Source organism: Cystoisospora suis (genome assembly GCF_002600585.1).
Source record: "Cystoisospora suis strain Wien I chromosome Unknown contig_4824, whole genome shotgun sequence".
NCBI classification, from domain to species: domain Eukaryota; phylum Apicomplexa; class Conoidasida; order Eucoccidiorida; family Sarcocystidae; genus Cystoisospora; species Cystoisospora suis.
Window position 1 is genome coordinate 529 of NW_027157616.1, and position 11,691 is coordinate 12,219.

At 44.3% G+C, this 11,691-nt stretch overlaps 3 protein-coding genes across 3 annotated transcripts; 2 read left to right on the top strand and 1 right to left on the bottom strand.

The window, feature by feature from the left end:
• The first annotated feature begins 3 nt into the window (after window positions 1-3).
• CSUI_008554 (uncharacterized protein) lies at window positions 4-1,443 on the top strand. The gene is made up of 2 exons (XM_068068682.1): window positions 4-965; window positions 1,284-1,443. Exon 1 carries the CDS (start codon window positions 750-752, stop codon window positions 963-965), a length of 216 nt encoding a protein of 71 aa, XP_067919340.1. The 5' UTR covers window positions 4-749; the 3' UTR covers window positions 1,284-1,443.
• A 2,004-nt stretch (window positions 1,444-3,447) lies between these two features.
• Window positions 3,448-11,171, top strand: CSUI_008555 (yrdc domain-containing protein). Its single transcript, XM_068068683.1, has 3 exons — window positions 3,448-5,330; window positions 6,404-8,632; window positions 9,028-11,171. The coding sequence occupies exons 1-3, from the start codon at window positions 4,363-4,365 to the stop codon at window positions 9,179-9,181; spliced, it is 3,351 nt and encodes a 1,116-aa protein (XP_067919341.1). The 5' UTR covers window positions 3,448-4,362; the 3' UTR covers window positions 9,182-11,171.
• Window positions 5,370-11,570, bottom strand: CSUI_008556 (uncharacterized protein; the record flags this gene model as incomplete). Its single annotated transcript, XM_068068684.1, has 6 exons — window positions 11,466-11,570; window positions 11,094-11,248; window positions 9,362-9,407; window positions 8,286-8,385; window positions 8,020-8,175; window positions 5,370-5,407 (listed from the first exon to the last, which is right to left on the bottom strand). Exons 1-6 carry the CDS (start codon window positions 11,508-11,510, stop codon window positions 5,370-5,372), a joined length of 540 nt encoding a protein of 179 aa, XP_067919342.1. The 5' UTR covers window positions 11,511-11,570.
• Window positions 11,571-11,691: the final 121 nt, after the last annotated feature.

An 11,691-nucleotide genomic window follows, 5' to 3' on the forward strand; every position in this document is an offset into this window, starting at 1 on the left:
TAATGATAGATTAATGATAGATATAGAGTGTTGGTATTTGTAGATGATTTTCCAGTCGAATCGAGTGGTGTGTTCAAAGACCTTCCACCCCTCGTATTGATGGGAGTGTAGATACACTCCACACTCAAGCGGTACCAGTCAACTATCTAGATCATTACAGCATGCGACAAGCCTCCCCATATTTGTTTCACGATGATTCGTCTTTCTCATTCATTCACTTTCTTTCTATTGGTACATCAAGCCACCATTCTAGCTCCTTCCTCGTTTTCTCCCCCGTGTTTTACCGATCTCAGGTGTGCCTTCAGTTGACTAACTAGCTCGCTACCTCAGGTGTCTATTCAGCTAGCTAGCGCGCTGTGTCATGTGTCTGGTTAGCTAGGTAGCTACAGGAGAGTGAGTGACCATCTTGATCATGATGAGGAGGCGTATGTGTCTCTGTCTCTCTCATCAACGGTGGTCCGTCTTGTCGGATAAGACTGAAAAAAGAGGAGAGAAGTCATTGTGAGACGGAAGAAGAAGAAGAAGCAGAGGGGGAGGAGCAGGAGTTCAAGATTGAGCTATGAGTAGACATGCGTCGTGGCGATGACCCTATCATGCATGCATGCATGCAAAGGGGTGAATGGATGTGGCTCGAAGAACGTTGTCTTGTTACTTTCCATATCATCTATTTTTAGATCTTCTCTCATTCTTCTTCCTTTTTGCTTCTCTTCGCAGGCCTACGAATTCACATCTCCTTTCTTAGGTTCGGAATGTTCCTAGAGAGAAAGATGCAAAGGCTTTTCTTTAACCTCGGGGGGCTCCCCTCAATCTCTTTTTTGTGTCTCCTTCCTTTTTTCTCTCAACTGTCTTTTTTTCTTTCTTTCTCTCTTTCTTTCTCTTTTTGTTTGTCGCTTCCACCAACGAGGAGGCGTGAGAGAGAGAACGAGAGGCAGGCGGTGTGTGACAAGAGAAGGAGTCAGAGATAGGTAAAGAAAGAAAGAGAGAAGAAAAGAGGGATAAAGGATGTGAATGAAGAGGTAGAAGAAGGAAAAGAAGAGCAAGAGAGAAAGAAATGAGAGGAGAACAGAGAAGTCGAGCTGTTGAGGGGTCTCTCGACTTGCCGTAGATTTCTGTGTTTTCTTCATGAGTCTTTCCCTTTCTTCTTCTTTCTCTGTTTTGCTCTTGTCTTTTTTCTTCGTTGCTTCTCTTTGTCAATTTTTCCTAAGAGGCGACTTCTTGCTCCACTTCTCTCCTCAGCTAGGTGTTTGTCTTCCTTGTCTCTCCTGGCTGCTCTCTTCATTCAGTAGTATGAAGAAAGAAGTGGGGAGAAGATGAAGAAGAAGACCTCGAGTATTTTTGCTTCCATTCCTGGGAGGAGGATGAAGATCAACATGAGGAAGGAGAGTGTCTGTCTATCTCTCTTTTCTTTCTCACTCTTTCTTTCTTCTTTCTTTGTTGAGAAGCTTCTTCTGTCGCCCTTGGACCGTGGAATTCTGACGAGGGGGAGGGCAGGAGGCGAGAGGAGAGAGAAAGAATGAAGAAATAGACGCCTATCTGTGTGTGTCTACTGTCCCTGGATGTCTTTTGGATTCTTATATTTATGTATACATCTGTCTGTCTATTTGTCTCCGATGTTTTTGTCGTCTACTGCATGCATCTGAGTGAACAGAGTGAAGAAGAAGAAGAAGAACTGGATGACCCGCAATTGACTTTTCTTTGCGAGCTAGCTCTCGATCACACGAAGTTGGCTCACCCTCTGAATGTCTTCTGCTTCTACTTAAGACAGAGAAGGAAGAAAAGAGGGATCTATCTATCTTTCTACCTATCTATCTTCAAGCATAGATGTATAGAGAAAGAAAAAGAAGAAGAGGAAAGGATGAGAAAGAGACAGATAATAATGTCAAGAGGCAAAAGGAAGGAGAAGGCTTTTCTCCGTCCAGCTAGCTTCGTAGAAATCTCATGATGATCGCGTATACTTTGGTCGGTGGTGAAAGAAGAAGAAAATCTATCTATCTTCTTGGCTGTGTTGAAGAGAAGGAATTCAATGAGAGAAGCCAAGGGGGAGTAGAGTATGCAACACGACTGCGTCTATCTTTCTTTCCTTTCATGCAAGGCCTTCGCTTGTCGAGTCCCTTCACATGAAAACAAAACCTCCCCCCATAACCCTCCCTTTACGCAAGTATCTCTCTCTCTCTCTCTCTAATTCCATCTCTCTCTCTCTATATATGTATATACCTATATCCAAATAGATACATATATATATCTATATATATATTCATATGGCAAAGTCTTTTGTTGTGTATACCGGTTAGGGTGTAATCCTTGTAGTTGTGTAGACGGTCTAGAGATGTGTAGAAAGGTCGCGTCAGACTGAGTAGATTCTATCTCTGGCTCTCTCTCGCTTCTCCTCCTCTCTCACTCATCTCGTGTTGGTGTGTACATACACTCCTGCATGTAAGCATTTGCTATTTATTTAGTCGTAGAAACTTCTTTTGACGAAGGACGACACGATCTCATCTGTAGAGAGTTCTTTAGTTCTCTATCTTTCTCTCTCATTTTCTACGAGGAATAGGTGGTGTGGGCACTTCCGAAAGATGATAGGCACACAAGCGCATGCATTTATATCTTGCTGTTTAGCTTTCGGCGGGAGCTCGTTGCTGGGGCTAGATTCGATCTCTCTTTCCTCTTCTCCACAAGTAGGAGAGAAAAAAGAAAGTGAAGGCTGTATAGGAAGTAAATGAAACCGTCTGCTCGATATCGATGTAGATACAAGCGTATAGATAGAGGTGGAGAGGTAGGAAGAGATAGATAGGATAAAAAAGATGTGTAAGCATGAAGGAATATGGCCGGGATAAAGGAGGTAGACATCACAAACTGATCCATAATACGTGTAGATAGCTTTATATACAAGGGAGAGGTACACATCCACAGAGGGAGATAAGATAAAGAACACGATCAAGTGCTAAGGCACCCGTGTACGTATCCATACATACACTTAGCGGGGGAGACGAGACTGCGGTGGATATATCTATAGAGTAGGAGACAGATAGAACTGCCTCGTCAACGTGCAAGACAGCGTACGATCACTATTGTGCAGAAATTGGTGTCTTCTTCCTGTAAGGAGTACGAACATGTCATGACCGAAAGCCTTACTTTCTAGAATCTTATCTGAGCTATGAGACTAGCACGGAAAGAAAGAAAGCCAAGCACTTGAAGGCCAGGTGTACATACACCTAAGAGAGAGGCAGCAAGTGCATCGCAGCTGCCCCCCACTCTTCTTGCTTATATCGAAGACCTTTCTTCTCATTTTCTTTTAGAGAAGTAAGAAGGCAAGAGCCGTCAGAACATCCTGCTTGTGTCTTAACAATCCTCTCAGTCCACCTTGACTTCTCCCCTGATATACGGGAGCTTCTGGACGTCTCTCGGCCTGGAGAAATCCTTGCAAAAGAACGTTGCTAGCTGAGGAACAGTTAGATCTAGCATCGAGGAGTGTGTGTTCGCTTTAGATCTACGATTCTACTTAAGGAGACATAACACGGCCAGTCCCCTCACCGCGCCGCACGGACACGCATGCGCATGCAAACGAGAAAAAAAGATGTGGAACAAAACGACTTTCTCTCTTCATCCATCTGTACCGGATGACAACCTCGCCTGGCGTTATTTCTTCATCTTCGTTAAAACAGCCGCTGTCCCTTTTTAGGCTTCATTTCCATTCTTTTCTCTGTGGTGTATGTCTCCCTAGCTGTCGATACACTCGACTCTCCCCTCTTAGTTGGGGCTCGCAGGGCGAGAAAAGTCTCGCAAATCTAAGTTTCTTCGTTGTAGGTTCTCTTTGTCTCTTCCCATATTTTTGAAAAGATCTTCTCTAGCAGGCTTGCATTTTAGAGAGAAAGTGACTCTCTTATCCCACTTTCCCTGTCTCTCGTCTTTGCCTAGCATCGACAGTGTGCAATTATTCTTCAGCATCGATTGTTTCGTAGGAAAGACAAAGCCAGCTAGTTCTTTCAGAGAACGTGTGCCCTCTCTTGCTCTCCTACTCCTCCCCTTCCCAATGCTTGTGACGTGTCAGCGCGCTGTCTCTGTCTTTCCAGCTCTGTCTCTCCTGTCTCTTCCTTCGTGGAAGATCATCGCGGCGGGGATGTGAGAACGAGGTAGATGCAATCTGAACGTGAGGCAACATCTACACATGTACACAAGAAAGAAGAAAAACAATGAAGAGAAAATGATGCTATTTTCTTTGCGGAAGTCATATGTTCTTAAACCGGTCCCGGCTTACGATCTCTGCAGAAACCCTTTTTCTTCACTTCTTGATATGTGAACTTCCTTCCCTTCTTTCCCTCCTTGTCCTTTCTCTTTTCTGTTTCTTCTTCTTCTTTTTCTTTCATGTACACAATGGCATTCTCTCGTGAAGTCCAACCCTCGTCACTCTGTCGTATCTCTTCTTCGGTTTATGTCGAAGATCCAGTGGTAGTAGTCCGAGCACCTCCACGGAGAAGGGGTTCAGGTGTACGTACACTCCGTGAAACTGACAGAGAGGCTTCTTCAACATGTTCTCTTCAATCTTCTTCTTCTTTTCTTTCTTCTTCTTTTCTTCCTCTTCAACTTCGGCCTTCCTCACCTTCTCTCCTTTCTCTTTTCTCTCGATCGTCTCTCTCTTCCTCTCCCTCTTTCACAACCCTGTCCGAGTTACATGAGCTGTCTGTACACCCGATCTTCCAAGTCCTAGGTGCTTATATACGTCAGGGGGGTCTTGTTGCTTTCCCTACAGAAACCGTCTACGGCTTAGGTGCTGCCGCATGCATTCCTTCTGCATGCCATCGTGTCTTTTCTATGAAGCGACGCCCTCCTTCTGATCCTCTCATCTGTCATGTGGTGTCTGTACACCAGGCCTTTACTCAAGTCTTTGATCTGGATCTTGAAGAGGAAGAGCAGGGAGAAAACGCCTTCTTCTCTCATAACTCTTCTCATTACTCTCGAGTCGATTCTAACCAGACATATCTCAATGAAACATGGACAGAGAAGGCTTCGAATGGCGAGGTCGACAAACAAGTCGGTTCTTCTCAAGAAAGTGTACCACAGAGTATCTCCGCGGGGAGGGAGGATCTCCTTCAGAAACAGAAAAGACAGGAAAAACGAGATCTTCGGCTTATAATCGGGGTCCTTGCAGAAGCGTTTTGGCCGGGTCCCCTCTCTATTGTTGCGAAAGGAAGAATACGTGAAGAAAGAGATCTTCTACAGACGCCTCACGAAGATAAAAAGAGAAATGAAGAGCAAGAAAGAAGAGATGGAGGAAAAGGATGGAGGGGTGTAGCTATGGGTGTAACTGCAGGGACCGGACAAGTAGCTGTTCGGTAAGGGTGTCTTGCCATCAAGATAGTTGGCTATCGTATTCAAACTTCTTTCTTCTCTCGTCTCTCTCGTGCGGGATCTGTATAGGGAGAAAAGAAGAAGAAGTAGAGATAGGAAAGAGATGCTGTAGAGATGTGAAGAAAAAAGAGAGAGAGAGAAAAAGAAAGATGGAGAATAGAATCGAACCGTTGTTTTTTGTCTCTCAGGAATGGTATAGCCAATGGGGAGGTATGGCTGGGGCTTGTGTTCTTTCTCCATCCTTATATCTGCCCGCATATCTGAAGAGAACTGAGAGGTGGAGAGTTTGTATATTCTTTATCTGTATCTTTCTCTCTCTTTATTGATTTCTCCAGTCAGATGTACGTACAACGATACATATAGTCATGCGCATGCAGGCAGATCCAAGAGAAAACAAATGCCATCTTCCGTCCGGGTGCACGTACACCCCTCCGCCAAGGTGTATCTACAGCTAATTGAGAGTCTAGACAGCCGACACTTCACTATGATCCACATCCTAAAGCAGAAGTAGGAGATAAGTAGAGATGAATTCAATACACATCCTTGTCTTCTTGAGTTCTAGCTAGGACAGTAAAAACCTATCGACACAGGTCTATCTGTACATCTGTACATGTATACAGATAGGGAGAGAGAGATATATATATATAGAATCTTTACATATATGTGTCTCTCGTCTTTCTCTTGGTCTGTCATGAAGAAAGACATCTCTCTTTGTATTTCTCTCTCTATCTTGATCTGTCTATCCTCTCTCTATTTCCATGTATCTCTCCTTCTCTTTGTCTCCCTTTCTCTTCTCTTTCTCTTTACTGAGATGCTACGGGCGATCAATCTTGTCTGTGGCATCTCTCAACTTGGTCGAATCTGAAGGAAGAGGAATTTTTCTCTTCTTCTTTCTCTCCATTAGTTCTCCCTTCGCTTTCCTCTTTTCTACTTGATAGAAGAGCGGTCGCCGCTTTCTTTGTTTCTGTCTCTCTTCTTCTTCTTCTTTATCATCTTTTGCTACTGTGTGTAGGTGTTGTGGCTTCTTCGGATGTGTTTTCTCTCTTTCTTTTCGCAGCTGTCCGAACCATCCTTATGCGCTAGCTCTCATCGCAGCATCGAGAGTCCCGATTGCTGCGCCTTCAGCCAATCGATTTGGACGTATCAGCCCTACTTCAGCTAGGCATGTACTCAAGCAGTTTGCTGACAAGGAAAGAAAAGAAAAGAAAGATGAAGAAGAGGAAAAGAAGAGAGAAGAGAAAGAGACAGAAGATGAGAAGAAGAAGAATAAGAAGAGAAAGACAGAGGTGTGTCGCGACGAAGGAATCGAGATCGACAAGAAGAAGAGGGACAATACATGCAGTCGTGAGGAGAGAGAGAAAAAAGAAGACGATTCTTCTTCTTCTTCTCTTCTTTTGAAGAGGATGATATCTGAACAGCCGGAAGGAGATGAGCTCGTTTTACTTGATGGAGATGAAGAAGAAGAAGAGATCGATGGGGGTGTCCCCTCCTGCTGTGTGGGCATCGAATCGACAGTTGCCAAGATTCTTCCTCTCTCTTCTTGTCCTCCTCCTTCTTCTTCTTCTCATAAGAGAGAATATGCAGTTCAGATTCTACGGCGAGGAGTAGTTTCTCCTGAAATGATTCGAGAGGCTCTTGACGAGGCAGAAAAGCGATTTTATCATTCTAGACAAGCACCCAACGCAGACATTGGAGAAGGAGAGGAGAAGAAGGAAAGAGAGACATCCTCTATCTCTTCACAACTCTTCCGTCAGATATCTTCTTTTCCTACTGTATCCGTTACCGTATCAGAGAAACTTCAGTATCACCTCAAAGTCTTTTCTTCTTCTGCTTTAGGGATCTCCAAGAAGAGATCCGAGAGGGACGAAGGAACTCCTTCGATTGATCGAGGAGGCGAGGCCGCTAGTCTAGCGAGAGAGTGTGATAGCAGGGCTGCTGCAGCTGGTGCTACTTCTCCTGTTGGTGAACTTGAGAGGGCCAGCGTCGATTGTCAGTCTTCTGTCGCTTGTACAATCGATTCTTGCGATATCCAGGTGACCCGTGAGAGAGAAGAGGATCAGGGCGGACGAGGCGAAGATAGGGTAATGAAGAAAGAGAATGAGAGACCAATCGTACAAGATCGATCAAGTATGAAACAAGGGAATCCTTCTACAGAGACAGAAGAAGCAAGAAATGAAGAAGACACGATCGATATGAATGAGAAGAAGATGAAAAGAGTTTCTCATGTAGATGATCTGTATAAGACGCCTATGGAGAGTCCTGGACTAGCCATTACTCACTACGCACCATGTATTCCATGCATGCTAATTCATATCCCTCCCGAACTTGAGAATCTTCTCTCTCTTCTTAAAGAAACGCTTAAGGTACCCAATATCCGAGAAGAATCTTCTCTCCATAAGAAAGATGGGACAGACTCCCGCCTCTCCGCTTCATATCTTTCGCAAGGACATAAAGAAAGACAGGAACAAGACTCTTCGTCTTCCACATGTGACGGAGAGAGTATGAAAGCGGCTACGATAAAGGCTTGTGCATCTCCTCATCCAGATCGTCTTGAGCTGTCTTCGATCATTCTTATTGATGCGGACGAATCCTTTCATATTCTTCAGCCTTTTCTCCTCGGGTATTTCTCCCTCTTATCTTCTTCTTCTCCTAGTGGGAATGACAATTATGTACAGAGTGAAGACGAAGGAGACGAGAAAGAGGAAGAAGAAGCCTGTCGAATGGGGAGGCAGTTCTCTTCCTCGAAGGATATGGATGACGAGGAGGAGGAGGAGCACGTGGCTGACGCTGAAGATCCGTATAGACAAGATGAGGGAAAGAAAGACGGGTCTGAGGAACACCAAGAAGAAAAAGAAGAAGAGAAGATCCTCTCTCCGATGAAAACAGCGAGAAAGCAAAGTAAGAAAATGACGGCAAAGAATAGAAGGATCGATCCGCACCATGGGGAACCTCAGAAAGAGGAAGAAGAAGAAGAGACACGAGATCATAGCAAAGGCAGTGAGAATGCATCCGTACAGGAGGAGGAGAAAGAGAGGACTCCTGAACAAGAGAAAGGGATGGATTACAAGAGGAAGAGGAAAAGACACAGAGCTAGCCAGGATGTCTCAAAGCGGTGTCTACCTTCTTTAGCAGCTCGGAATGTCTTTTCAACTCTACATAAAGCTGAAGAGTTAGGACTTCAACGACATGCAAAAGCAATTCTCATTCATGCAGCGCCTCTTGTCCTCCGCTCTGAAGAAGCAAAGAGTCAGGAACATGGACTAGCTGTCTTCGATCGCCTTTATAGGTAAGCGACGAAAGACGAACACCATGAAGACCTTTCTATCTTTAATCTATCTATCTATCTATCTTTAATCTATCTATCTATCTATCTTTAATCTATCTATCTTTAATCTATCTATCTATCTATCGAAATATATATATGGCATGGTGCATATTATGTATAAGGGCATGTATAGAGTGGTGTCTACTCATTTCTGTATTGACCGTATGTGCATGCGCGTGTATCTGTTTTTCTTTTGTTGACTTAGGGGTAGGCTTTTCATGTATTGATCTTACAGGTTAGATCGATAGATCTCTCCAGTCTTCTTGCTTCAAACTTCTAGAAGTGACCTTTCCTTTCCTTTCTTCGTTGACGTTTTTCTCTATGTATGTCTACCTATCTCGCCGGCCTCTCTTCAGGTCAGCGTCAGGGAAGCTCGCAGAATTGCACGTCGATTCAAAGCAAGACAAAAGTCTTCTTTCGATGAGAAACATCGATGTTGCCTCCTCCTCGATTCTATCACAATCGAAGGAGCTCATACAAAGCCTTTACTTTCGGCCGGTTGAAGTCTAAGACAAGGCCTCTCTCTCTTTGCACGCTCTGACGACGACCACCTTCTTCTCTTTCTCCACTGTATATACATGCTTGCATACATATATATACATATGGGCTTGAATACAAATGTATCATATGTGCCTGTAGATGTATATATAGATATGTATATGTGTATGCTTGCATATGCCATGGTCCTACTAGAGTAGGAGGAGTGATATGGGCGATCGCGTGTTGAGTTTCATATCTGTATATACGAAGGAATGAATAACGCATGCAATTGTCGCTAACTAGAGATACAGATATATATACATTCATATCTGTGTACATATGTGTATATATACACATATACATGCATGATGGTGAAGAGAGGATGCAGACTGTTTGAGGTGTGAATGGAGTGAGTGAGAAGGAGAGACACATCGTCTTTTTCGATTTTTTCTTTCGTGTCTTCTGCTGGAGATCTCTTCGTGTTTTCTTCTCTCTCTCTTTTCATTTCTCCTTCTCCTTTTGTCTTTACAAGCCTCTTCTCAAAGAAGAAGAGGCCCAGGCAGGAGAAGACTTCAGCAGTATAACGAGACTTCACCCTTGTGTTCCTTCCACACGGTACAAAGACAAACGTCACGCCTTCCTTCTTTTCTTCTTTTCTTTCGCTTCTTCTCTCTTGCGTCGTGTTGGTATTTACAGATAGAGAAAGAAACAGCCGAAGTCACAGACGAATTTAGCGAGGTGCTCTCCAGGACCGGCCTCATGGAGTACAAGCCGGTCCACACATACACATCTAGATAGATAGATCTATATGTATACACATATAGCTATCTACATATAGCTATCTATATCTGACTGTGTATGTACACATACATAGACCGGCAGCTAGCTTCTTCCTTGTAGGATAGAGAGTGTTTTAACGCCCGTCGTTGCAGATCTCTAGGTTGGTCGTGATGTAGGGGAAATCGTAGAATGAAAAGAGAAAGAAAAGTACGAAGAGATGAGAAAGTCGAAGGGGAGCCGAACAGGCTCTCTTCTTCCTTTCAGAGATGGAGTTGGCAAAAACCCCATGTATCTTGAAGGTGATGTGTACAGAGGGAGAGGAACTGCATTTCTCTCTCTCTCTCTTCTCTTATCTAAAGAAGACTTCATTCATTCGGAGACGAGAAGATAAGCAGAGAACTAATCTGAGAGGATAGAATCTCTTCTTCTTTCCTGGTAAGAAAGATACTTCGTGGGGCGAAGGAGAGTGGGGCGTGGCTAAAAGCAACTGTCCGAATCGAAGTTGGACTGGGAATAAAACTCCTCCATATCTTGGAAAAAAGTAGCTAGTAGTCATGATAGAGGTTTCGCACGCCCATGGTACGGAGACAAGATAGAAGAAGAGCGAGCTCTTCGAGCTTCTTTAGGCTCTCCCTCGGTCTTATTATTCTTACCTTAGTCGTCGGTCCTCTAGTTTCTGCAACGGGGGAATGAAAATTAGTCGATAGATCGTAGAAGGCCTGTAAAGTCTTGCCATGCTGAGGCCCCCACTGGAAGCTTCTCCTTGAGTTTACGCACTCGTGACTCCAGGGGGGGGAGGTCCCTAACCTAGGGCCTTCAACAGTAGACTACCCGAGAGATCTTCGTGGTGAGAAGAACATCGATATGCTAGGCAGAGGAGAAGGTCGAAGAACTCTTTCAGTGGGTATTAGGGGCTTCTCTTCCTCTTTGCAAGAAAGGAACGAAAAAGAACATCCATCGACGTAGACAATCAGGTGGTAATTTTTGATTCGGGAGGGATTCTCTGTGATAAAGGTACAGGAAGGCGGTAAAGAGAAAGTCAGTTAGGAGTCAGCCGAAAGTAGATACTACATGTGTTTCACACCTATAGAGAGAGAGAGACATCGATATAGAAAGGATATCGATTCCCGAGCTCGCTTTTACAGATATCTGTACGTCTTACGGTCTTGATTCTCCGTGAAAGTCCAAGTAGAACAAGACCTTCTTCTCATTCTCGCTGCTGAACAAGCCACGCCCTCCTTTCTTGCTGTATCGCATCTTTCCTTTTCCATCTCTCTCCTTACTGCTTGTCGATCGTTCGTCCGTCTTGATCCTGTTCTGTTAGAGACAGAGGAACGAGCAGTAAGCCCCCTTATCTAGGATGGCGTGCCTTCTATCTTTAGCTAACTACCACTTGAGACCTTACAGCACATTGACAAAGTAGCCATGTGTTTGGATGGGAGTACCAAAAAATCGATGACGCTAGCGAGTGGAGATCAATCATATCCAGACGGTGGGAATCACCTGCTGTTGTTGCCTCCGTTCCTTCGCTCACCAGAAGCGACCCCGTCCTTGTCCCACCTTTCTTCACTTCATCCATGGGCAGGTAGACGGCTTTTTTTTCTTCGAATGGCAATGCGTGTGACTGTGTTTGATGAATCTACGGAATAGCGAGAGGCAAACAGTTAAAAGAAAGATGATAGAAATAGCACGCCCGGGAGTGTTGCGAGAATTACAAACAAGGTCAACATGAGAGAAGAGATCGAAACCTCTTTCAAACC

Excerpts from the sequence above, each read along its gene's own strand:
- CSUI_008554 (XM_068068682.1), top strand. The coding sequence starts at position 750 with ATGTTCCTAGAGAGAAAGATGCAAAGGCTTTTCTTTAACCTCGGGGGG.
- CSUI_008555 (XM_068068683.1), top strand. The coding sequence starts at position 4,363 with ATGTACACAATGGCATTCTCTCGTGAAGTCCAACCCTCGTCACTCTGT. Across the intron at positions 5,331-6,403 it reads ACCGGACAAGTAGCTGTTCG|CTGTCCGAACCATCCTTATG; the intron begins GTAAGGGTGTCT and ends TTCTTTTCGCAG. Across the intron at positions 8,633-9,027 it reads GTCTTCGATCGCCTTTATAG|GTCAGCGTCAGGGAAGCTCG; the intron begins GTAAGCGACGAA and ends GCCTCTCTTCAG.